The sequence below is a fragment of the Lichenostomus cassidix genome, unplaced genomic scaffold (genome assembly GCF_008360975.1).
Source record: "Lichenostomus cassidix isolate B80296 unplaced genomic scaffold, HeHo_3.0 unassigened_scaffold_chr26, whole genome shotgun sequence".
NCBI lineage: Eukaryota > Metazoa > Chordata > Aves > Passeriformes > Meliphagidae > Lichenostomus > Lichenostomus cassidix.
Genome location: NW_028147268.1, coordinates 393,935 through 420,468, shown reverse-complemented (window position 1 = coordinate 420,468; position 26,534 = coordinate 393,935). Strand labels below are relative to the sequence as shown.

The window sequence follows — 26,534 nt, the reverse complement described above, 5'->3', positions numbered from 1 at the left end:
AGGGAGGTGGAAGAGCATCAGCTTCCCAGCAAGCTTCATTTCCCCTCTCAGATGGTTATTCTCAGTGTCACCAACTGCCTGGGGACAATTGTCTCCTTGCAGTTGTGATTTCCCAGGAAAAGCCTCCAGCCAGCCTCCTGCAGCCCTTTTTGGGGTGGAAAGGGAATTTTTGCCCCATGCCAGGGAGTCCCCAACAGCCACAGCACTGCCCAGACTGAGACATCTGGAGATGAGTGGAAGTTTTTTGGATATCTAATCCTAGCCCAAAAAAATTTCACGAGTATCTGGTTGGAAATGATACTAGTTGAGCTTCCTCACTTTGCATCCACAGGGTTTGGGACTTGAAACACATCAAGAGTTTCACTCAGCATTGCTCAGGGATTTCACAGAAAGAAGGAGCTGTTTTGTCTCCCGGAATATTGAAATTTTGGAAAAAAAGGAGGGAGAGAAAGTACAAATGAGGACTGATCTTTACTGATGGAATTACTGCCAAATCAAGACCCTTCCTCCCCATTTTCTCCCACACTTTTATCCCCCAGCAAACCCAACAAAACCTCCAAAACAATGCCAGAATTCCAAGAGCAGGACTCCCGTGATGTCCATGCAGGAATTCTCAGAGAGAAACCATGAAATCAGCCAAAATCATCCCAAAAAAACGAGCTAAACCAAGTAATGAGTATCAACTGTGCATGGCACAGCCAAAGCTGCTCAGGAGAACATGGGTTGGAACAGACTTTCCATCTCAGCAAAGGCTCTGATTTTCCACTGCTGAAAACGTTGACCAGGCAGAGAGACTCTTCCAAGTAAATCCCCAAAATGGGCAAAATAATTAGGAAGGATTTCAAAGAATAAAAGAGGAGTTGAGCCTTTTAACTGATGGGGAAAGGGAAAGATGCTGATGTGTGACTTCAGCACAACTTCACACTGAAAGGGAATCACTGAGAGCTAAGGGAAAAATGTTCTTAGCTGGGAGTCAGGGAAAACTGGCAATTCCAATTCCAAAGGAAACTTTTTATGGAATCCTGCTGGAGTTACACTGGCAGTTCCTCCTGCTTTTGGAGGGAACTGCAGCACTGCAGGGGATGGAGAGCCTTGGTCAGCTTTGGTTTATAGCCTTCCAGTGCCTGATGGAACTGCAAAAAAAGGGATTTTGGAGCTGCAGAGCCTTGGTCAGCTTTGGTCTCCAGCCTGCCAGGACCTGATGGAAGTGCAAAAAAAGGGATTTTGGAGCTGCAGAGCCTTGGTCAGCTTTGGTTTATAGCCTTCCAGGACCTGATGGAACTGCAAAAAAAGGGATTTTGGAGCTGCAGAGCTTTGGTCAGCTTTGGTCTCCAGCCTTCCAGGACCTGATGGAACTGCAAAAAAAGGGATTTTGGAGCTGCAGAGGAAGGAAGGAAGGCAGACTCTGCATTCTTTCACCTCCTTCCATCCTCATTAATAATCCATTAGCAGGAGTTGGACACAAAAAACACAAATTATTGCTGGAACATCAAGGCAATCTCCCAAGAGCCCCTTCCCCCTTTTTTTTTTTGGCACCAAGGCTGCCTGGCTGGTCCAATCCAGCTCCAAACCTCCAGGGATTAGCACTATCAGGAACTGCAGAAAACCAGATGATTCCACAGCCATTCCAGAGCTGGAGTTTGGAGCAACTCATTGTTGCAGACAAATGGAATCACTTACAGGCACCGAGCTGTGATGAACTGCAAAAACCCCTTAAAAGGTAGTTTTTACATTTGAAATGGGGACTTTAATCTGATGCACACAGAGTCAGAATAGCAGAATTCAGGACTATTTCGCTCAGCCACGTTGGGGTGAGTGGAGGAAAAGTCTCTTTACAGGGTGTATTAAAAATTCTGGGAATCCCCACCCAAGTGGTGTGAGGATAAATCACATTGCAGTGACCAACGTGGTGACCTGAACAGGAGAGACACCAGAGAAAAATTAACATTTAGATGCAACACCAACACCACTGAAAAATCCCAAAGTTCAGCAGGAAAATAAATGACAGTGATTTCAGCTGATTGAGCTAAAAATATGAAGATAATTCTACAAAAAAAAAAACCCTGTGACCATTGAGAGAAATGCCAATTTTTGGTTCAAATCATCACCAAAACAATCACACTTCCCCTTCCAGCCCCCAAATTCCAGCTGCTGACCTCATCACAGCTATTTCTGCAATCCTTTCACCCCCAGAAGGGCTGGACCACTCCGAGGAGGTCACCAGGAATAAAACCTGCTGAGCATCCCTCGGGAAGCTGGACCACACAAATGAGATTTCCACACAGCAAAAGGCAAAAAAAATCACAATCAGATCAAACAAGCTCTGAGATGTTCAACCCAGAGAGGGGAAAAGGGACTTCTCCAAAATATATCAGCCATTTTGGGGAGGTTTAAAAGCGATTTTTTAGCCGTTTCAGTAGCCTGGGTGTGTGTGATGGCAGCTGGGAGGTTGCCTGGAGTTGTTCTTATCAGGAATCTTCCCTTAGCAAAGACAAACTCAGCTCACTAACCACCTCTGGGCTCTGCTTGCTCCTGCTATCAATTACCTCATCCATTTGTCATATTTTTAGCACTTTTTTGGGCTGGGCTGCAAGATCTGCAGGAGATGCAATTTTAACCTCTGCTAGCCACTACTCAAGGGCAGAAGTGGTTTATGAGCCCTGGCTGGGTGGGAAAAAATAAAAAAATCAGGATTAAATTTCTGCAGCTCCAACCGTGGAGCTATTTACTGAAGCTTTATACAAACTAATTAAATATAAGGCTCTCGTGGGACACGAGGAGAAAGAAAAGGAGAATTAAGAGATAAATCACTGGCTTTGCTTTCCTCGGCGAGTGTACACTCCAATTTAATATATTAAACCCAAAAAAAAAACCAGGCTGACAGTCCTTGCCTGGGCAGGGAGAGGCAGCAGCCCAATCTCTCACGGACACACTGCACAGCACCAATTAATTCTCTCTGCCTCACCACAACTTGCACAAAGGGATTGGGAGAGACAACCCAGACAAGGGGTGAGCTGGAGATATCAAAGGCTGCAGATGGGATCTCGCCAGGCTCTGGGAGCACGTGGAGCCAGGAGCTAGCAGAGCAGCAATTCCCTCCCCTGCTGACCCTGGGGCAGCAGAATTCCCACTGCTTGGCGTTCCCTGCTGGAATTTCCCCCAAAAGAGGCGCTTGGAGGAGTGTTCTCTGTCCCAAGAGCAGAGAGGAGAAACCATGGAGCCAAACTCAGCACAGGCTCTGCTGGAGGTCAGCACAGATATTGGGGAAAATCCAAGTGTTTGGGCACCTCTGGGGGTGAATTCCCTCCTGAGGTTGTGTTGAACCTGCAGGTGTTGGACACCATGGGGTCACTGGGCAGAGCAGGTCAGCCAGAACATCCTCTGCTGGGCAGTTCTGGGGTCACAGCAGGAACCCAAGGCTGTGTCCAGCCTGGCTCCAGCCATCATGGACAGGTCACCAGGTCATCATGGACAGGTCACCAGGAAGGACCCCACTGTCCCCCTCCACACCCACAGTGACTTTGGGGAATAACCTTCAACTTCTGGGCAGTTTTGGGGTCAGAGCAAGAACCCAGGGCTGTGTCCAGCCTGGCTCCAGCCACCTGCAGAGAGGGATCGACAGCCTGACCCCAACCATCATGGACAGGCCACCAGGAAGGACCCCACTGTCCCCTCCACACCCACAGTGACTTTGGGGAATAACCTTCAACTTCAGAAATTCATTTCATTCAAGTGTTGCTCTTCCCACACACACACAAACCACAGGAGAGCCAACTCCAACCCAAAAGTTAAAACCCAAAAGAGGCCAAAAAGTGGCTGCTGGGAGACAACAAACACCTGAAACTCATGGTGATGGGAGAGCTAAAGTTTAATTCATCTACTTCCCCCATCCCTGGAAGTGTCCAGGCCCAGGCTGGAGCAACCTGGGATGGTGGAAGGTGTCCCTGTCCATGAGATGAGCTTTAAAGTCCCTTTAAAGGGCACTTTACCCAACTTTAAAGTTTGGGATAACCCAAACCACTCCATGATCCTTTGCCCTGTTTCCCTTTTTCAACAAAACCCACCGAGCTCGCTCAGCAGCAGAAAATCAAAAATTTCGCATGGCAAATGATCTATTAATCAAACCATTCTTTAAATGGTTTCTGATTAACCACTTAAGGCTATTAAATTTTTAAACAAAGCTCCATCATTCCATTAGCAATCATTTAAAGTGCTTAAGGAGGTGTTTGTGGATTAAGGGTTTTAAATGAAGCCTCTAAACAGCTCCCAGCGCAGAGCCAGCATGGAGCAGAGCAAAAAAAATGCTGTAAATTCCTAAATGCCAGCAGAAAATATCAGTTTTCTCATCCCAGAAGCAGATGCCACCTTCCAACACGTGATTCATCTCACCCACACAGGGAAAAAATATCAAACAGACTTCACAGAGTTAACAGCATTTCCACACCATTCCCAAAATTAAGGGGAGAATTAGATCAGGACATTAAAAAGGACCTTGGTGGAGTTGATAATGGGGCAGCAGCACCACTCTGGTGGATTTCCACAAGAAATTTGTGGAATTTCAGGCTGCCTTTGGCATCATCTCGTCTTGCCACTGTGATGGAGAGACCAACCCAGCCCAGGAATTAGAGGTGAGAGATTCCCCCAGGAATCCCATCCCTGTCCTGCTCAGAACCGAGGTGTCTGTGGGATGGGAAGCAAGGTTTGGGGGGGGTTTAAAAGGAGCATTAAACTGCAAAGTCTCCCCAAAAGTTGATACCTAAAGGCAGGGAGACAACATTTCATCCCCATTGTCAGAGCAGCTCCTGAAAGGTGAAGGTCTTAAAGGTGGAAAAGGTGGAAGAGAAGGTGGAAAAGGTGGAAAAGGGAAGTTTCCTCCTGGAAATAACTGAGGGGATATCTAGGGTTGTTTTAGGGACAGGAATAGGACTGTCCTGAGCATTTCTGAGCTCTTTGGTACCTCCACACCTCCCAGCCAAGGGAGATGGAGATGGAGCAGCATCTCCTGCAGTCCTGCACTGGGTGAGGGATGAGCTGAGCATCCCAAGGGGAATTAATTCAGGAAGGAAAGCCTCTTCTCCCAGCTCCTCCTGACCCCTTCACACCTCTCCTGCCTCCTTAACCTCCCGTGTCTGAGATGGGAACACTTTATAATAAAATAATCCCACGTGCCAATGCTGCAATGCACTTTTTGGGAGAATATTTCCAGATTAACTGACAGAAGAACTGAGTTCTGGCAGCACCAGGGAGGTCTCTTTCCCATTTTTCCCATTTTCCCTATTTTCCTTGTTTGAGCAGGAAGGTTTGCTGAGGTTTGAATTTCTAATTCAATGCAAGAGCTGCGAGGTGAGAGGATGCACTTGGCTCATTCTAGAGCCTCGTTATTCCCAAATATTGTGACTGCAAGCTGGGATCCATCACGCTCATTTTGATGGGGTAAATAATGACAGAACCTCCAAGCCTCTCATTTCACACTGACTGCAAATTCCCAGTTCCAAAAGCAGCTCGAAAAACAGGAATAGAAACCGAACCAGCAAAAGGGAAACACGCCCTTCTCCATTTCTAACTTTAAGAACCTCAAAATATTTAAAAAACAAAAAAATCAGAATAAATTCTTACACAGCTTCACATTTGCTCAAACAAGCATTTTTAACACGAATATCCAAACTGCCCAAAGGTGCAGGGCACTGGGGTCAGTGTAGGACATCATAATTTAATGATTTCCAACCAACCAGCAAACCCCACTCCCCAGCAGGAAAACTAACCCAGCACCTAATTGCAAAACAATACATTAATTGTCAATTTGAATCTAGGTTTCCTACTCAGATTTAAATCTCCCCTTTTTTTTCTTTATTTTTTTTTCAGATTGCATTGATTTAACTCAATCAACCCTGCCCGAAGGCCATCTTCCCTGCATGCTCCGAGCATACCAAGCAAGTTTTCCCCAATTAGATAAATCACTGAATCTCATAACTTCCTAGCAGCGACGCATCAAGCCATTCACAAGCCCTAATTATTGCTTTAAACACCTATAATCCCGAAAACTTTGCGAAAATAAGCAGCTCAGGGGAGAGGAGGGGAGGACATTTCACCATCTTTTATTCTATTTTTTTTTAATATTCTATTCTATTTATGTCTGTGTAATATTCTATTTTATTCTATTTTTTTTAACCTAGGGCACATGATGCTCTGAACCCCAGCCAGACCTGCAGGGTCATTGCAAACCCCACTGCTAAAATCTGTTTATTACCCCCAAAAACGATGGGGAAAAGGAGTTTTTATTCCTTTTGAAGCGTGTGCATTGCTGTGTGAGTAAACCCACACCCACTGCAGCCTGGAGGTGTTACACTCAGCTCAGCAAGGAAAAAACCAGGCAGGGAATATGATGGACTCACCCCCAGCAAAAAATCCTGAAAAATTCAAGTTTCTAGCCCAAACAGCTTCCCAAAACAAGCAGAATCCCCCATCAGCACCGGTGGAAATATGCTCCTGTGACACTGCCCGGATTTTTGAAAGATTCCCATGACAGGCAGAGGATTAAAAAGCAATTCCCTGCCTCTCGTGTTTCACATGCAAAGCCAGCATGGCAGGCAGGGAAACAGGGATCTCAAAAAATGGGTGTATTCCATCAAAAAATGGGTGTATTTAACGGGGTACCTTAAAAAGGACAACGCCAAAGCAGGAATTGAGGACAGGCAGCGCTGCAAACCCAGCTTTGTGTCAGGAAAAAAAAAAAATCCCTGCGAATTCCAGGCAATCTGCGAATGATTTCCCTCTTCCCCACCCAGCCATGCACTGCGAACTCCTGCGATTGCCAGGCAGGGCTGCGATTAACCCAAAGGGTGGAAATAAACCCATTTTTCCTTACCTTTCACTTGGGTGTCGTACTCAGCTATGATCTCCTTATCCTTTTTGAATTTGGCCGGCGACGTCATGTTTTCCCCAAAAATCAAAAAGCTGAATAACCTCGAAAGAGATCCAGCAGAACGGGAGATATATATATATATATATAGATATATGTATATATATATAAAGGTAATTCCGCTCCTCTCAGCGCGGCTTGCTGCTCGTCCTTCCCACCCCCCCACCCCGCAAAAAAAGGGCAAAAAAACCACCGGCTCAGTCCATGGGGAGAGGGTGTGAGAGGGAGCAGCGGGAGCTGCAGATGTTGAGCTCAGCGGATGGAGCAGGCAGCAGTTTTGTCTGGCTGCACCAAGCCCTGGAGCAGCAGCATCAGCCTGGAGAGATCCTGCAGCCCCCAAAAGGCTCTTCTGATCCTCAGCAGCACAGCCAGGCGCTGCGAGTCCTTCCGCACATGGCTGGGGGTGCCTTCGGTTCGCCTTTTTTTATATTTTTCCTCCTCTTCTTTTTTTTTTTTTTTTATTTATTTCTTTTAATGGGTTTCGGAGAGATGATGCAAATCAAACGCCCAAACGAGCGCGGAGGGGAAGAATTTCGCTTCGCTTTGCTCGCCTGCGAATACAAAACAGCAAGAATAATAAATATATATTTAGGAAATCACAGCTCGCAGCCCAAATCGGCGCCGGGAAGGGAAGCAAAGCTGCCCTGCCGCCCTGACATTGCAAATCGTCCTTTGAGCACAGCAGGGTGAGCTTCCAGCTGCAGCTTCTCCCTTTTCGGGTTTTTTATATTTTTTTTGGGTGATTTGGGGTTTCTGCCAACGCCCATACGCGGAGCGGGGCGGGACACAACTTTTCCCCGGTGGGTTTTTTTGTAATTTGTATTTTTCCCCCGTTTTTCGGCGGGGAGGGGCGGCAGGGCAGAGGGCTGCAGCCCCCCCGGGATGCGCGTAGGGAGGAAGGAATAAATAAACAAACACGGCACCCGCCGGATCCGCATCCCGCCCGGGAAGAACAATGCGGGCGGCGGGGAGAGGAAGCGTGGGGGGGTCCGGGGGGGCCGGGGCTGGGGGACGCGGCTCGGGCCGCCGGGGAGGCAGCGGGGCTGGGCGGCGGAGGGCTGCCCGCGGCCCGCCGGGGGTGGCACGGGAGGCTGGGGGGTCGGGCGGCCGGGCGGGGGGGTTACCTGGGCGCTGCGGAGCCGCCTCCCGCAGCCGGGCGTCCTCCGGCCGCTGGCGCCCGCCGCCCGGTCCCCCGCGCCGGCCCGCCGCCGCCCCGCCCCGCCCAGCGCCTCGGCCAATCAGCGCGCAGCGCGGGGCGTGAGCGACAGGTGTGATAACCAATCAGACAGCGCCGTGCCCAAGACGAGCCCGCCCCCTCTTCCCGCCGCTTGGCGCTCGTGGCACCGCCCCGCCGGCAGAGCGCGGCGCAGGGGCGGGGCGAGAGTATGAGTGACAGCCGGCGTGACCAATAGAACAGAGACAGGGCGTGCCTTTCCTCCAATAGCCGGGCGGGAGGGGTGGTGCCACCGGGATTTTCAATGGAGTGGGCGTGGCTTGCGGCGGCCAATGGGAGGGCGCGGTCGGGAATTCAAACTGACAGGTGGGAGCGTGGCCGTTGGCGCGGAGCGGGACTGGAACGGGATCGGAACGGGATCGGAACGGGACAGGATCGGGATTGGAACGGGATCGGGACCGGGGTCCCAGCCGCCATGTCCTCCTGCACCTTCGAGGACCGGTGCGTGAGCGTGCTGTGCTGCCGGTTCTGCCGGCAGGTGCTGAGCTCGCGGGGCATGCACGCCGTGCTGCTGGCCGACACCGACACCGAGCTCTACTCCACCGACGTGCCGCCCGCGGGGTAAGCGCCGGGAGCGGGAAGGATGGGTGCTGTCAGCCCCGGGGGGCTCGGCTGGAGGGTTCTCAGCATGGCTGCAAACCCGCTGGCACCGGGAGAACAGCCGCACGGAGCATCCATCCCTCCATCTCCATCCCTCCACCCCCATCCCTCCATCCCTCCATCCCTCCATCCCCATCCCTTCATCCCCATCCCTCCATCCCTCCATCTCCCTCCCTCCATCTCCATCCCTCCATCCCTCCATCTCCCTCCCTCCATCCCCATCCCTCCATCTCCATCCCTCCATCTCCATCTCCATCCCTCCATCCCTCCATCTCCATCCCTCCATCTCCATCCCTCCATCCCTCCATCTCCATCCCTCCATCTCCATCACAAATCCATTCCCATCCCATTCCAATCCAAACTCCCATTCCACCCATCCCTAGGGATGGCACAGGCTGAGCAGCCGCGGGAAGCTCCTCCTGCTCCTTCCCGGAGCAGAGATTAGAATTTAAAAGAAAGACTCACAAACAGCACAAACCTGATCTGTCACTGCTGCCAGCTCTCCCCAAAGTCTTTCCCAGAGCGAGATTTGAATAGTAAGGAAATCAGGTTGTGAAACGACATGGTAATCAGAAAGGATGGGGTGGAAAGGAGATAAGGAATCACAGGTTTGGGTTTAAACATCCCAACCTCTGAGGGATTGTTCTGTTTCTTAGCTGGGGTTTGGCAGGAGCTGGGCTGTGTCTGTCAGCAGAGTTCTGACTGGCAGTGCCACTCTGAGCCTCGGAGCACCGAGGGAAGCAGCCCTGCTTTTTGGGCTATTTTAAGAGGGTTTTTGATGCTCATGCAATGTCACATGGGTCTGTTGAAAGTTTCTATATGAGTAAGGATGATGGTCGAAAGGGAAATAGAACTGTGCAGCCTCAGGAAGGTTTAAAACCCCTCGGGACCAATGGCAGCCTCGCTGGGTTGTGACCTCAGAGCTGTGTCACTGGAACACTGCAGTGACAATCTCAGCACCTCTAAACATCTGTGTGTTTCCTTCCTCCAGAACTGTGGATTTCATCGGGAGCTGCTACTTCACCGAGATCTGCAAATGCAAACTGAAGAACATCGCCTGCTTGAAGTGGTGAGGACACAGCGGTGACAGTGACACCTCCCAGCCCTGCCACCTCCCGCAGCTCAAGGGTTAAGGGCTGACCGAACAGCTTGGTGCAAATTTAATGCTGCTGAGGAGGAAAACTCAGCCCAGCACTGCTGGGCGAGGCTGCCAGGGTGTTCCTGCGCGAGTCCCCAGCGAAAATGTGACAACCTTGTCAGGAGGCTGAGGCTCTGGGAAAGCTCGTGTGCCACCTGCCTGATGAAATGTCTGCTCAACACCGAGCTGGCTCCGTGAATAAGGCCTCAGCAAGATGCACTTACTCATATTCTAATTAATAGAACATCCTCTTGGCAGATCGAGTTGTTGGGAGCAGATGGAACGTGCTGTCGCTGAAGTTCTTGGAGTTCTTTTATCCTCCTTATTAATGCCTGGTATTTCAGGGTGAAAACAACAGCTCTCAAGTAGCTCACAGTTGTCTGAGACAATTCTTTCAGCTCTCTAATCAGGATTTTTGCCTTTCTCTGATTTAAACAAGGGGGGGTCGTGATGGGGACACAATATTTAATATTTTATACAGGAGTAGAGAAACAGAAATATCTGATCAGAGCCCATGAAAGTAGAAAAATTGCTGTTATGGTTTTGATCTAGGAGAGTTGATAAGGTTTCAATATTCTGGCCCAGAGGAGCTGCAGCTGTTCCATCCCTAGAAGTGTCCAAGGCCAGGTTGGAGCACCCTGGGACAGTGAAGGTGTCCTTGCCCATGGCAGGGAAGTAGAAAAAAAAGAGATTTAAGATCCCTTCCAACCCCAAACCATTCCGTAATTCCCACTGTCATTACTCCTGCTGCTGATTCCCTCCTGTGCACGGTGCTTGTGCACAGATGGATTTTGGGTGGGATGAACCTCTCTGCTGATTGGAATCACTGGCCTTCCAAAAGAAAATAAATAAAGAAATCCACCAGCATTTGTTGGTATGTAAACTAATCTGCCTTACACAATTTAGGTTACCAAACGCTCCTCCACGTGCCAAAGATCTAAAACTCTGATATTCTGCAACTCCTGACAGATGCTCCCTAAATATTTAAGACACTCATTTAACCCTGTTCCCTTAACTCTCCCAAAACAGGAGCATCACATAACAACCTGGCATTATTTAATTTGGGTTATTTCTTTGGGGGGGAGCTGGAAAAACCCACCAATCTCATTATTCCTCTCACCTTTCCAGCGGGAATGTTGTTGGCTACCATGTCATTTGTCCCTGCAAGCCCTGCCTGCTGTCCTGCAACAACGGCCACCTCTGGATGTTCCACAGCCAGGCAGTCTTTGGCATCAACAGGCTGGACCCTTCTGGTGAGAATCCTCTTTGTTTCCTCCCCAAAAAACCCCAATTCCCCATCCCAAAGCAGATGGAGGGAGGGTGGCATATGGAGGCACCAGGAAGTGTTGCTGATCTGGCAAACTGCTCGGGGGGAGGCGAATGGAAATGAAAATCTGAGTGTAAACTGATCTTCACCTCCCCCTTCTGCGGCCAGAAATGAGGGTTTTCTGCAGCTCCTAGCAGCCCAAACACAGCCCTGGGTGCTATTTATAGTGCTGGGATGGTTTTGCTGGGCTGGCAGGCAGCTGTCCAGGGGGAACTCTTTTTTTGGGTGGGTTGTTGTTGGCACTTTGACCCTCCCTAGCTGATTTTTCATTAGCTGGAGCTGCATCCTGGTGGGATGAATGCCAAGTGGCTGGCAGGGCTGGAATCCTCAGGAATGCTCAGCTCCCTGACAAAGCACCAGGGTAACTCCCTGCCCTGTCACCTGTGCCTCCTAATTTAAATTTAATTTTAAAAAAAATGAAATATTGCGTCCCTGTCACAGCCCCCCATTGTTCAGGAAGAAATCAGCTGTGAGGCTGATTTAGCTATCAATAGCTGCCTGGATTGGTTATATAAATACTTCTATGGGCAGGGATTTATCCTTTGAATTGGGCTGGAAAAAAATAAACAACAACACTCCCAAGCTGGCTTTGAAGGAAGACAGAAAATAGATACATTCATCATGAATGTGACGTCCTGGGTTTCGCAAGGATTATTTTCTCTCAAAATAGACACTTGTGCAACTTAAAAATAAGGTCACCATCCAAAAATACCTTTTTTTTTCAATTTTTTTTTCCCCTTCCTTTGTCTCCTTCCCTTCAGGTGTGAACGTATTGCTCTGGGGCAACTTGCCAGATTTGGAGGAGAGCACAGAAGAAGACACATCCTGCACCTCTGAGGAGGAATACATCAGATAAATGTCACCTGCAGGATCTCCCCTCCCCTTGGCACCCACCTGCCTGCTTTGGATTTATTTCATTTCACCTCATGGCTCAGCAGAGCTTAAAAAACAGGAAAAAAAGCCAGGAAAATAATCCAAAAAATCATCCTCTTTCACTGCAGCCTTCCTTGGCCTCCTGAATATCTCCAGAGTGGATACACCTTGGAAATGCAAACACAAAGTGCATTTACTGAGGTCTGCTTTGCTCTTTATTCTTAAGCCTCAACAGCTGATAATCCTCCTTTTCTTCTTCCCTCGAGCACTTTTCACTGAGCAAAATCTCTCGGCTGCTTTCAGTTTAGGAAATCTTCAGGAAGGATCAGAACTGGGGAGTTGTGAAAGAGCTCAGCTCGAGTGCTCAGGAGTGGATTACAGTTCAGGAGCTCTGGCTCTGTCACCTCCTGCTCTTTGCAGCATCTTTTCTGCATCTCAGGATGTTCCTAAATGTGCTCTGGGAAGCCTCTCAGAGCCTTCCCATCTGTATTTTCCAATGCTTTCAGGATTCTGTCTCCACAGGGATCAAGTTCATATTTTTCTCCCTGATAAAAGCCAAATTCTTCAATTTCTTAGTAGAACTTCAAGGCTACACTGGAGTTTTTCTTCAAGGCAGCAATAAAACCTATCTGCTTTAATTGTGTTTTTTCCCTTCTCCAAAGCACAACTCAGTCATGAAATTTGGTCTTTTTAGAGAAAGTAAAAAAGTAAAAAAAAAAAAAAAATCAGGTTAAATATTTGGTGTTCACGCCTGACTTACACCCTGAGGTGCACAGACAGTCTGCTTCCTGTAGCTAATGAATTCAAAGCTCATTTTCTGAGTTGTTAACAAACCATCCATTTCATTCCTGAGCTAAGCACTGTCCCCTTCAGCTACTCACCTGGAGGGCCACCAATAAAAAATTCAATGGAAAATCATAGAAGAGAACAGAGAACACTTTGAAATTTGGATTGGTGCTGAATAAATCCCCCTGTAGCCTCTTGTGACACCTGGAAGGGGTGCAGTGAAGACAGATCTGAATCATCTCAGTATTTTTACTGCTTGTTAAATATTTCTTAATTAATGGTACTACCTCTTCTGCATGGTTTGAAATGTCTATTGGTGTATATTTGTGTGTGTGTGTCTTGTTTGGAATCCCTGTGTTGTGTCTGCTCATGGAAATAAAAGCTTTGGGCTCCAGAGTCTTCAGGGCTGTCATAAATATGGATGTGCAGTGATAGCAGGTAATCAGAACAATGGGATGGCAGCTTGGATGAAAAGAGTAGGATAATTAGGTTTTTAGTATTATGAATTTTATTTAGAAATTTAGACAACCTGAAAATAAAATTATTTTAGGTTGAAAGACCTGACAGTTTCTCAGTCTCAGTTAACTTTCCCATAACTCAATACCCTGATTTTTGCCAGGTTTCTGTGCTCACATTGTGACTAGAGCATCAAGGTGACACCTCCAAATTTTTTTTAAATCCACAAGCTAAAAATACATCTGATTGTTTTTGCATGAGCACCACAATAGTTCAGAGCTCATTCTGCCTCTTGCCAGCCCAACACTCCTCATTGCTAACCTTCACCCCTCTGACTCAGCTGGGGCACAGCATTCATTCCTCCCCATCAAACCCATGATTCTGCTTTTGCTCCCCATCTGTACACACAGAACTGGAAGTTCTGCCCTCAAACAGGCCTGTGCAATTAGAACAGTTCACCTCATCAGCTGGAAATTCAGAATGAGCCAAATTCTCAGGGAGTTCAGTCCTTTTTTTGTTGACAAGAAAGGAGTTGTAGGTATTCTACATGAAATATGCAAACATCTCCTTTTGCCCCAGCTGTCATGAATGTCACCAAAGTCATCAATCATGTCTGGAGCTGCTGCTTTCTATCTGAAATTAAGAAAAGAACTGACTGAGCAGTTTGTGTTAAAGCCACAGCAGAGCCCCAAAGTTTGGGGTTGAATTGCCAAGGATTTAATCCCAAACTGTCACAAAACCAGATCAATATTGCTAGAAACACTCCCAGGTGCTTCACCCCACCCAAAGCAGTGTTTGAAACAAACAGCTCAGGTCTCTGCTTTGTTTTTCTCTCTGTTTTTTGACTCAAAGGGTGTCAGAGTTGAAGCACAACCCTGGAATCTGCTGTGGATCACCTGGAGAGGGATGGATGGCTGAAAAGCCATAAAAACACAAAATGGGTATATCCAGGATGGATAAATCAGGATTCAGGGATAGATCTGTGCTCAGGCTGCCCCAGGAGGAGCTGCTTTCCTTTTGGTGAGGATTCCCCAGGGATATCTGATGGGATCCTTGCTGTGCAGCCCCTGAAAAGCCACAAGGCTGAAAAACAAGAACAGCATCCCAAGGCTTTCCCTCTGCTCACCAAGGTGCCCAAGGCCAGTCATTAAATTACCTCCAATCAGATGTGGGATCATTTAGAAGGGACCAAACACCAGGCAAAAGGTCCCAAATTTCAGACTCCAGGAGTTTCTGCAAGGCTCCAGAGATTCCTGGCACTGGAGTTTGGCTGGAGCTCCTCCCTGGAGCTCCTTGGCCACCCCAGCCCTGATCCCAGCAGTTTTTCACATCTTGTGCAACTCAGGCTTGTGGGCTCAGGGTCACAGACTGGTTTGGATGAAAACATTTGGAAGTGGAATTCCAAAAGGCACTGGAAACAAAAACCATTAACTTTGATTTGATTTTTGAGTCGGAGGGAGCTGTGTGATCACTCTGTTATTGATGGCCAAGCACTTTCTGCCCTGCAGGGCACAAAATCAGCTGGAGGGGAAAGGGGAAATCACAAACTGATACCCCTCCATATTAAATAAGACTTACTAGTAAAAAACTCCACATTTAAATCTCTTTCCTTATTCCAGCACAGCCTAAAGCTCAATCCCAACCTTCCATTTATGCACCACCATCCACCCCAAAGTGCCTTACAGTGACCAACAGGAATTCTTTTGCAGCCAAATGCAAGCAGGCAGAGCATGGCCAGGCTGTGCTGAGCATCACCCTGGGCTGAAGTTCAGGGTCAGATCTCCATCAGCACAAACTGATTCCCTGATCACCTCAGCCTCTCTGCTCTCCCACAGCCTGGAATGCAGCTCAGCCACTTCCAGCAGATGACAGATGGGTCACCATTCCTGGGACAGAACCTGCAGGCTTTGAATTGGAGGGAGACACAGAAATCACGGAGCTATCTTTTATTTTCTGCTCCTCTCTGGCATGCCACGCTGCTGGGAGTGAAGCGAAATGGTCATTTATTCCAAAGCACCCAATTACTCTGTCATTGTTGCATATTTGATTACGTCTGCAGTCTGTGCGGTTTGTGAAAGCATTCCCCAAGGAGCAGCCTGTGCGCCAAGTAAACAACCTTTGTGTGCCATTATTTGGGTTTTGGGAGTGTCCCCAGGCCAGCACGGTGCAGGGCTGTTGTGCAAGGAATTGGAGGCTCCGGGAGATGCTGGGAAAACCAGGACAAGGAGAGGAACCAGAGGCTGTCAGGGAGCAGAGGTGAAACCTCGAGAGGAGACTGAGATGAGCAAGCCATGCCTGGTCCTGGGGCTGTGGATCCTTTCTCCCTGTTCCAAGGGGAATTTCTGGGAGTAGCCAGCACTTCCAGCACACAGCCTGAGCCCCAGAGCCACACCGAGGTTTGGAAGGGAATTTACAGATCATCTCAAACCATCTCGTGCCTAAATGAAGGATCCTTCCCTGTGCCAGCATCTCTGCTGCATGGTCAGCTCTTCCTCTTGCTCTGGTGCACACAAAGGATAGAACCTCCAGCCAAATACCCAGAAAAAGCCTAAAAACCCCCAGGTTGTTCCAAACCTGTGCAGATACAGCATTCATAGAGCTGAGATGGGATTTTGGTTGATGCAGGGCACAGGAACAGCCAGAGAGCAAAGCTGCCTTGAGCACCTCCACTGGAATTAACTCCACTGGAATTAACACCCAAAATTCCCTCTTCTCCACAGAGCAAATATCACCCACGCTGCTCTCCCAGCACACATCAGCATTCCCAAGCAGCTGTTTGGCCAGAGGGACATTCCAGCTTTGCTGTCCTGCAGTGTCCCTTGTCACCTCGCCCGGGTGACACCAAGTGAGCTGCACCATTGATTTCTCATTAGAAAGAAAGGCACATATTCTGGACAGCAACAAGAGGGGGAGAAAAAACCCAAAAAAACCAACAGGGAGCAAAGCAGGTCCAACAGAAGCCAACCCAAATCTCTGGTGCTTCGTTCCTGATGTCACCTGAACGGTGCCAGCTGGGTGGCTCAGGGTGATGTCACCAGGGGAAACGAGCACCAGAGTCCTCTCCAGCACTGCCATCTGGAGAAGGGTGAGAGGGAGAGCTCTGTGCAGCCCCAGGCTGAGAGAAAACCTTCATCTCCTGCATTGCTCTGCCTGCTCTTCTCTCCTGGAGGGAAGTGCTAATTAAAACGAGCCTGGCGTGGCTGATGCAGCTCCCTGGGATCCTTCCCTGCTGAGCCACAGCACAAGCTGCTCTGTTCATCCCACCCCAGCATATGGCCTGCCTTGGAAGGGGAAATTTCCACCAGAAATGCAGGTGTTTTGGGGCTTTCAGCCTGACTTCCCCAAAGCAAAGCTGGTCCTGTGGCTGCTGTGCACGTCAATAGTTCCTGGTGCAAAGGCAGGTGGGAAAGTTACATTTAAAAGAGATTCACCTGATTTTGGGATGTTAAGTTGCTTCATCATCTGTCTGGATCTCAGAGACAACCCCACACTCCAGCACCAGACTGCCCAGGCAGCAAAGGGGTTTGGGATCAAATCACAAAGCTCTGACTGCACCTTCTGGGGTTCCTTCTCCACCGATTGATTCGTTTTACATTTACAAAATCTGATTTGATTCCGAGCCTAGCCAGGCTGTGACAAGGACAGATCTGCTCTGTGCTTCCTGCTGGGCTGGCAGAACGAGCCCAGAGAGCTCCTCCAGCAGGGCTGGCAGGGCAGGAGCCAGGAGCTCGTGTGCCACAAGCTGCCAGGGGTGGGAGCAGAGCCAGCCCTGCCTGCCCCTCGCCACAAACACAGCCAGGGCAGCTCCACACCCAAACCAACAGAGGTGGATCTGTGCCCAAGCCAGGGCTGAGAATGGACCTTAAAACCTCATTGTTCAATCAAAACTGTGTGTTTAGCCACTCTGCTAAACACAAAATCCAGGCCCTTTTGATTATTAATTTTTAATTTAATTATTTAAAATTAAATATAAAATAAAATATTAAATATTTTAATTGTTTAAAATTTAAAAAATTTAATTTTAATTATTAACCGATTAGTTTATTCTCTTGCCAGTGGGCACAGAGCAGGTTTTAGGCTCCCCCAAGAGTTTTTCTCCCCAAAGCCACCAGAATCAGAGAATTATTTGGTTAAAACTGCAGATGGAATAACACAGTGGCAGCTGAGGGGAGGTTGTGAAAGCTCCTGCAGATTCAGTCTAGCATCCACTCACATTTGATGAGAGCCGAAAAATGTTGGGGAAAAAATGAAGCAATCTGCTCTTGTGCAAAGCCCACCACAAGACTTTCCACAGTGTTGCTCCATTTCTCCTCAGACCCCAGGCTGGATGTGAATTTGACTCTGTAAAGTGAATTTCACCCTGTTTCAGATTTTACCCAGAGTCCAAATTGCTTTCTTTGTAGCTGAGAATTTAAAATTCAGATGAATACATTTTTTTTCCTCTCTCCTGCTACCAGAAGGCAGCATTGCTAAGTGGCAGGAAGTCTTTATTCAGCAGAATATGTCCAATTTTTTAATTCCAGTCCTTCTGGGAAATCAACATTTGAAAACTGCTTGAAAGCACCTGGCAGTGGCCTTGATAAGAAACCTTTTACTTTATTAGCTGGATCAAGTTCTGATTCAATACAAACACACCAGTGATGTGCAAACCTGATTTGCTGCTTTCCTCTGCACCACTCTGGTGGCACAAATTGAGCAAATTTCAGCAAGTCAAGCACAAAAATCCCAGGATTTCCTGAGCAGCAGCTCTGGGACAGTGTCAGGTGCTCTGCCAGCACTGTGCCACTGCTCCTGCTCCTGCCAGGGGCTCAGGGTGGCACTGATGGCTTTGGCATTAATTGTGGTGCTCATTGCTCTGCCAGCAGCTCCTCACCCTGCCTGTGCAGTCCCATCCCATCCCATAAATCCCATATCCCACATCCCATATCCTATATCCCATCCCATAAATCCCATCATCCATCCATCCATCCCATCCCATAAATCCCATCCCATCCCATCCCATATCCCATATCCCATATCCCATATCCCATATCCCATATCCCATATCCCATATCCCATTCCCATATCCCATATCCCATTCCCATATCCCATTCCCATATCCCATATCCCATGTCCCATGTCCCATATCCCATATCCCATCCTATCCCATAAATCACATCCATCCCATATCCCATCCCATCCCATATCCCATATCCCATATCCCATATCCCATATCCCATCCCATAAATCCCATATCCCATCCCATCCCATAAATTCCATCCCATCTCCCATCTCCCATATCCCATATCCCATAATCTCCCATATCCCATCCCACACTGCTGGGCAGCTCCAGCTGCAGGTGACTCCCAGCTGATCTCCCCAAAACCCCAGGGAAGCAGAGCAGTGACCCCCAAACTCTGTCCCCGGGGATCAGGGGATTCCCTGTGCTCTGTGCTCCAGAGCTCCAGCAACATTTTGGAGCATTTCCTAAGCCAAGCAGCAGCACCTCTGCCTCACCTGAGACCAAAAAATTCCTTCCTCTTCCCACTGTTAAACACAGCACTGGGAAACCTGCTGGAAAAGCAGCATGGGGTCATCCCCATCACCAGCTGTGCCCCACAGATCCCGTGGGGGAAGGAATTAGAGGAAGGAATTAGAGGAAGGAATTAGAGGAAGGAGTTCCCTGGGAGGCTGGGAAGGTGGTGGCACAGGGTGCCCAAGGGGTTGGGGACTCTCCATCCCTGCAATGTCCAAGGCCAGGTTGGGTTGAGTTTGGAGCAGCCTGGGATGGAGGGAGGTGTGGAAGAAATGAAATGAGCTTTGGGGTCTTTTCCAACACAAACCACCCTGGGATCCCCCAATCCGAGCAGGACTTCCTCCTCCCCGAGGCAGGAGGAGGGTGAAGCCCCCAAAAAGGGGCTGAGGGTGCAGCAAACCCCACCTGGGCACATCCCACGGTGATCCCAGCACTTCCAGCTCCGGGGCTCAGCCCAAGAATTGCCACCAATTAGAATTAGGATCACCTCACTGTGCTCCTCAGACCTGCACCAGCAGTGAGAACACAAAATCCGGCTGGATTTACAGCTCCAGCCAGTTGTGAGGACAGCGAGGCTCCCCAGCAGAGCACAGAGCGTTGAATTCCCTGATAGCAGAGCGAAATAAAGATAGCAGGGGGGAGCAAGAGCTCCCTACCGACGGGAAGGGGGAAAGGGACGCTGCTATTTTAAGGCATTCACCTTTAGGTTATGAGCAGCTTATCTCGGGCTGCTCCCCATGTGGTCTCCTTGGGAACGGAGGCAGACAATAAATCAGATGTGCCAGCGTTTATCAGGAGCTCCGAGCAGCCAAAACCATCAGCTCTGCTCCCAGCCGGGGCCGAGCCTGTAGTCACTCCCGAGGCATGCAGCAGGGCTGAGACACACCAGATTAAACTCCGGATGAGAAACGCCGCTAGAAAACCCCAAACCCTGCTGCTCCTCCTTGCTGCTCCCTCCTGCGGCCATGGGGTCTGTCAGAACCTTCAGGAAAAAAGGGGAAAAAGGGCAAAATCGAGCTGGCATCTTGTGGGCACGGCACACATCAGGGCAACATCTGCACATCGTGCCCAGCCAGCCACAAAAATCAGCCAGCCTTCCCTTCCTCGTAGTCTGGGGGTTGTGAGAGATTATTCTTGTCTTAGTTTGAGCAGGGAGGGAGGAAAAAAAAGCAATATATGGCTGGAGTGGTGGTAGGAATAAAAACAGCTTGAGGAAAGTCAGCGAGAGCAGTGCAGGAATATTCTCAAAGTGCAGAAATCCTGCCAGACACAGGGGGAGAACTCCAGACGTTTCACATGGCAGAAATAAAACCATCCCCAACGCCGAATCTCGGTTTTTAAGCTGGTGAAAACTTCCCAGCCGGTTCCAAAAATGTTTTGCTGTGGCCAGAAGAACGTCAGGGCAGGAATTGTGGGGGCAAAGAGCTCAGTGTTCCTCACAGGGGGTTTGGCCAGGGAAAAGCAGCAGCAGAGGCTTCAGGGAGTGTCATTGATCCCAAAATCTTGACTCTGGTGGGGTTGGGAGTTGGGCTGGGAGCAGATGGGGAGCAGAGGGCAAGGCTGGGCACAGCTTCACTGGTGGCCCAGCCGGGGAAAATGTCACCCTTTGCCAAGGGGAAAATGTCACCCTTTGCCTTGAACGTTTGGAATGGCTCAATCAGTAAAAAAACCAAAATAAAGCAGTTTACAGTGACCTGGCCCCGTGCTGGCACCCGTGTTTGTCAAGGACAGCAGTGACAGTCACTGTCCCCTGGTGTGACATCCCAGCCCGAGCTGGCACACACCCCATGGGTTTTGGGGCATGACCTCAGGCAGGAGTGGTGCTGAACCCCAAAATTACCTGTTTCCCCCTCCGTGGGCACTGCTGGACCCCAAAACTGTCCTTGTCCCCCTCTAAGCACTGCCTGACCCCAACACTGCCCCAGTCCTAGCAATGCCCCATCACTGCCCTTGTCCCCTCCTTGTCCCCTCCTTGTCCCCATTCATCAGCAGACCCCAAACCCTGCCCAAGCCTCCTTCCCGCTCCCTGCCGGACCCCAAACCCTGCCCGTGTCCCCCATTGCCCCCCATGTCCCCCCATGTCCCCTCAGTGTCCCCCCATGTCCCCCCAATGCCTCCCCAATGTCCCCCAGTGTCCCCTCTGTCCCCCCAGTGTCACCCCAATGTCCCCCCATGTCCCCCCAGTGTCCCCTCTGTCCCCCCACTGTCCCCTCAGTGTCCCCCCAGTGTCCCCTCTGTCCCCCCAGCGCAGCCGGATCCGCAGCGCCACCTCCCGGCCATGAGGAGCAGCGCCCCGCCCCTCCGCAGCCTCATCAAAACCAACTTTAATTGCGTTTTTTGCTTTTTTCCCTTTGTTTGCGGCGGTTGGGCGTTTTTCCCTGCGAGGTGTGGCACAGAGAGGTCCCACATTTCACGATTTCTGCACGAAACGCAGCTCACCCTGTTCCCAGCAGTCCTGCCAGGCGGGGCAATTTGGGATTTCCAGCTCTCCCTTGATCTGTGAATTGCAGCTCAGCCCCTTCTGAGGTCTTTCCCCACTAGCAAACTAAGAAATTAGGAGAAAACTAATCTGTGGAGCTCCAGAAGTGAATAATTTAAAGCCTTTGCTGAAGTTTTCTGGTTGGTATTTTTGTTTGAGTTCACAATTCTTTTTGCTGCTGTGTTTGAACTTCCCAGCTGTGGAAAATCTGTCCTTCACCAAAACAGCCCAAATACTGTAATGCCATTCTCTCCCCATTAGTGGCCAAACTGAGATCATCCCTGGAGAATCCAACCACAGGGATTTGGCTTCCCATGGGCAAAACTCTCCTCTTGGCATTGGCAGTGAAGCTCAGTGGATCCTCACAGCCCTGTTTGCCTTCAGAGGTGGATAAAAGGTAATGGAGAGCCATTTAAACCAAATTAAATAACTCCTTTCCTATCTAACTCTACAAAAAAAAAGGGGAAGGAAACAGATCCTGAGGGGTCATGCAGGGAGAGACAATTGTCCCTCGGCAGGGACAATCACGGGCACCAGCATTTCAGAAACACCTTTGCTTCCCTCCATCACCAACCAGCCTGAAGCCAAACCAAACCAGGCAAATGAGGGGAAAGATGAGATTTTCCGAGGCAGCAGAGTCACCTCCTGTTCATTAACCCCTCGGTGGCTTTAAACATTCCCAGCAGTGCCATTGCTGCTCTCCCTCTCTCTCTCTCTGGTGACAGACCCTGCTGCTGAAGTCCAAGACAAAACAACACTAAAATCCTACACGGAATCTCACACAACCTCCCAGCAGTGCACACTTTGTTGGGACTTATTAACCAGCTCCCAGCTTGTTCCCTGCATAATCGGTTTGCACTTCAAAGCCTCCGCCAGCCGCCAGAGCTAAACGATGGTGTTAAACTCAATCATGCAGAAAATTAATTAGTTTGGGGGGGGCGGGACGGTGGATATTGGCTGTCAAAAGTTGGGATATTAACGCTGGATGGGGTTGCTCAGGGCTCTGGGGACCTTTAACTTCCCGAGAGCAGCCTGGTGCTCTGATATTCTGGATGTGGCTGTTCAAGGGGAGGGAATGGGGAGGGAAGCAGTGGCTCCCTGCAGGGGATGGTTCAGGAATGCCAGAATTCTCCCCCGGGGAGCAGAAGGCTGTGTTGTTCCCGATGAAGGCAGAGGGATTGCTCCCACACTTGGATAAAAGCACATTTGCGAAATTAGACACAGATTAGGTCAGATAGCAACAGATGCTGCAGAAAACCCACAGCGTTAGGGAATTATAGAATTCCAGAGTGGTTTGGGCTGGAAAGGACCTTAAATCCCATCCAGTTCCACCTCTTGCCATGGAGAGAAACACCTTCCACTATTCCAGATTGTCCAACCTGGCTTTGGACACTCCCGGGGTTGGGGCAGCCACAGCTTCTCTGATAATAATCCCTTATAATTCCAATTCCCCTCGAATCTGCTGCCCTGCACATCCAGGCAGGGCTGAGACATCTGGCAAAGGTGTCTCGAGGCCAACTTTCCCAAGAGGTGATCAGAGCCTGGATTGTGTTTCTGCAGGAGGGAAAACAGCATCTGGCTCGTCACCCACTGCAGGTCACCTCAGGGAACAGCCCCTTGTCCCCAGCAGCTCTGCTGTCCTCCCGGGATAATCCTGGCCCAATTAGCTTTTGAGGACTTAGGAATTAATTTAATTATTTTTTTCAATCTCGCCATCGAGGCCAACAATCACAGCCCCCCCGGGCTGGGGGCAGCAGGGCTTAGCAGCGATTTTCACATCTCCTCTCAATCCAACACTGAGCTGTAAATCTGCCCCGAGCCGGGGCAGGGCTGGGTGTCACCTCGGTGTGACAGGAACGGGGCTCCCTCCAGCCTCGGGGTGGCATTTGATGGCCTGGATTGATGGGAAGAGTCGGCAGGGAAAGGCAGCAGCTCCCCGGGCTGGCCCAGGGTCGGGGCTGAGCTTTTGTGTGCTCGTTAGGAAGGGCAGAGCTCCCCAGAGGGAAGCAGACATAGAATATCCATTAAAAACTGGGATCCAGAGGGAACCAGGCAGAATATCCACTAAAAACAGGGATCAGGAGGGAACCAGACATGGAATATCCATCAAAAACAAGGATCCAGAGGGAATCAGACATGGAACATCCACTAAAAACTGGGATCCAGAGGGAATCAGACACAGAATATCCACTAAAAACTGGGATCCAGAGGGAATCAGACATGGAATATCCACTAAAACCAGGGATTCCACTGGGCCAGAGCAAAGCCACACACAAAGCCTCATCTAATCTGAAAACAGAGCTGCGACCAGAGCATGGACTCTCTGACTTTTGGGTTTTTTTGGGGTGTTTTGTTGTTTGTTTGCCAAAAAAACCTCAAACACACATAAAACCTCAAGGCACAAACCCCCAAGCATCTGTCCCTGCCATCCCCACCCAAACCAACCCCACATTCCCCTCTCCAGGAGGAACCCAGGGCTGCAGATTCATTCATTTTGTTGCTGCTCCAGCAATACCCACATCCTCCTGTCCATACAGAAACCCCAAAGACAAATCACTCGTTGATGATTAATCAATTAACCTAGTGGTTAATTTTGGGGCTTTTCCGGACACCAGTGGAGGAATCCATGGGCTCAGGCTCTGGCTGGGGTGAGGGATGGATGATCCATCACAGCCAGAAATGCATGTCCCCAGCCCAGCCCAGTCCCAGGTGACAGAGCCATGCTCTCCACAAGCCCCAAAATGTCATTTTTCTGCGACAAGGGGCAGCAATTCCCATTCGCAGCAGCGCTAAACACATCCCCGGGGCTTTTCCGATCCCGTGGAAATCGCTCCGAGAGATCCTCAGCAATTAACGCCGCGCAGGGAGTGAGACACAAAGCCATTGTCTGGCGATGTCAAACGATTTTTTGGAGGCGCAGAGCCAAGTGCCACAGCCTTTGGCTAAAATTATCCCCTCCACCTATGGTCTGTCTGGCAAATAGGGGTTGTAACCCCTTTGTTTAGTATTGTCAGGCACTTAGAGGCACCGAGTGGGATCGTTAAAATCGGATTTTTGAGGAAGGGCAGAACCGCTCCTGCTCCGTGCTGCTCGAATTCCTCGGCGGGCAGCGAAAGGAGTGAAAGGAATTTTTCTTTTCTCAGAGCTCCTGACCATCGGCTTTGCCATCAAAGCCACCATTCCCTCTTCTCCCAGCTGAGAAATCCTGGTCTGCAAGAGGCTATTCGGACACTCTGCTTTGTAACCCAAAAACCTGTTCTTCCCGGAAGGAATCACACCCTGAACTTCGCAAGGAAAAAGTTAAAAATGGCGATGCGGATGAATATCCAGCTGTTGGGATTTTTAAACCAGATTTCCCACAGAGCTGAATAATTCCCCGAGCACTGGAGCACACACCCGAGTTGGGTGATGAGCATCGCCGCCTGTAGCACCAACTAGCGGGAAAAATCCCAAATTCCCACCGCGGCAGAGCATCCCAACTGACCAGGGGGACCAGCAGAGCTCAGAGGGTTCCCCAGGGCTGGGATCCATCCCCAGGGCTGATCCCACACTTTCCCGCACCCTCCCTGTCCCCTGGGTCCCCAGGCTGTCCCAGCCGCCACCCCGGGCGGGCAGGACGCGCTGTGCCGCTGTGTACTTTGTCACCTCCTGCTCGCACACCTCAGCCCGGCAGGGGATTAAGGAGCATTAAGTGCCTTGCCGAGGCTGCCAGGGAGCCCAGATGGGAGCAGATCGGGGATTAGCTCCTCTGTGCTCCCCGCGGGACGCGGAGGGGGTGTGGGTGGGAGCAGGGAGAGCTCCCCAGCTTGGGCAGGAGCTGCTGCTCAATTCCCAATAAAACCTTGGCACGGTGGCTTGTGGGGGCTCGGGGTGTCACCTCTCCCCAAAACCGCCGGGGCTGGGCTGGAGCTGCAGCTCCGGGGGGATCTGCTCCTCCAGTCACCCTCGGAACACATCTGGGGCAGCGTATTTGGGGTGCAGAGCTGCCGTTCTCCCCAACCTCCACATCTGGGGCAGCAGTGCTCCCCAACCTCCACATCTGGGGCAGCGGTGCTCCCCAACCTCCACATCTGGAGGAGCACCTTTGGGGTGCAGAGCTGCCGTTCTCCCCAATCTCCGCATCTGGGGCAGCACCTTTGGTGTTACAGAGCTGCAGTTCTCCCCAACCTGCACATCTGGGGCAGCGGTGCTCCCCAAACCTCCACATCTGGAGCCTCCACCCCTGCAATCCCTGCCCCAGCAGCATCCCCAGGGCACGGCAATGGACCGCGGAGCTCCGGGAACATCCCGGATCCCAAATCCATCCCCACGCCAGGATCTGCTGCCCGCGGGCAGAGCAGGCAGCGCTCCCTTTCTGCTCCGCTCGCAGCAAGCGCAGCCCAGGCAGCAGACAGACCAGCAGGGCTCTGTTTCCAAGGAGATTTTCACACACTCGGATGGGGAGGAAAGAAGAATACCCAGCACGTTCCGTGCAGGCTGAAGGTAGCAATTCCGCCGGCGCTTCTCTATCTGTTGAGCATGGCGAGCTCAGCTACGAGGGAAAATACAATAATGAGTGTTAATTGGGCTTGTTTTGTGCTGCTCTCTACAGAAAAAAGCTGGTGGGAAAAGCGGAGTTGCTCCAAGAGCTGAAGGAAAGCAGCAATTCAGCGACCAAGCCTCGATTCTGTGAATTTGGCTCTCAGCATCCTAAAATCCCTCAGCTGGACACTCCCAGGGTTTCAGGGTAAAGATATCAGGGCAGGTAAGGAATTCCCAGCGGTTTAATGATCAACACGAGCTGACCTCGGCGCTGGTCACCCAGAGGGGATTCTCCCACCAGCACAACCCCAGCCGAGTTTCCCTGCGTTTTCTCTGGGCTTGACCCTCAAACAGGCGAGAAAAACGTTCAATCAGCAAGCCTTGAACTTCCCTGCAGCAGGACGAGTTTGGATTCCTGCAGACGTTTCCCCCACGATTCATCATTTGTAAACCCATTGCCCTGGAGCAGCTGCTGCTGTCCTCTGCCAGCCCTGATTGATGGACTCGGAATAACCACGGAGTTTCCATCAGGCAAGGAGGGGAAAGGGGAGCCAGAGCAGAGCTGAGGTCATGGCAAGGTTTTTATTCACTTTCTGCTGCGCTGAGAGGTTCAATTAATTTGTATTTTAAATCCTGTGCCCTCCTTTGTCTGCACAAAAGACGTTCCCCTCCTGCTCCTCCAGCAT

General features: G+C 50.2%; 2 protein-coding genes across 4 annotated transcripts in view; one reads left to right on the top strand and one right to left on the bottom strand.

Annotated features, from left to right (window-relative positions):
* SRGAP2 (SLIT-ROBO Rho GTPase activating protein 2) overlaps window positions 1-8,120 on the bottom strand; it is a 92,454-nt gene extending 84,334 nt beyond the window's left edge. For 2 of the 3 annotated variants that reach the window (XM_085044355.1, XM_085044357.1), the window contains exons 1-2: window positions 8,044-8,120; window positions 6,866-7,470 (exon numbers count right to left, since the gene is read on the bottom strand). In XM_085044355.1, the coding sequence (XP_084900481.1) occupies window positions 6,866-6,932 (67 nt within the window). In that variant the 5' untranslated portion in view covers window positions 6,933-7,470; window positions 8,044-8,120. Of the gene's footprint in view, window positions 1-6,865; window positions 7,889-8,043 lie in introns of those variants that run through there. The other variant, XM_085044356.1, reaches the window with a different exon arrangement.
* A 378-nt stretch (window positions 8,121-8,498) lies between these two features.
* On the top strand, window positions 8,499-13,276 carry FAM72A (family with sequence similarity 72 member A). Its single transcript, XM_085044280.1, has 4 exons — window positions 8,499-8,714; window positions 9,745-9,822; window positions 11,020-11,144; window positions 11,980-13,276. Exons 1-4 carry the CDS (start codon window positions 8,569-8,571, stop codon window positions 12,072-12,074), a joined length of 444 nt encoding a protein of 147 aa, XP_084900406.1. The 5' UTR covers window positions 8,499-8,568; the 3' UTR covers window positions 12,075-13,276.
* The last annotated feature ends 13,258 nt before the right edge of the window (window positions 13,277-26,534 follow it).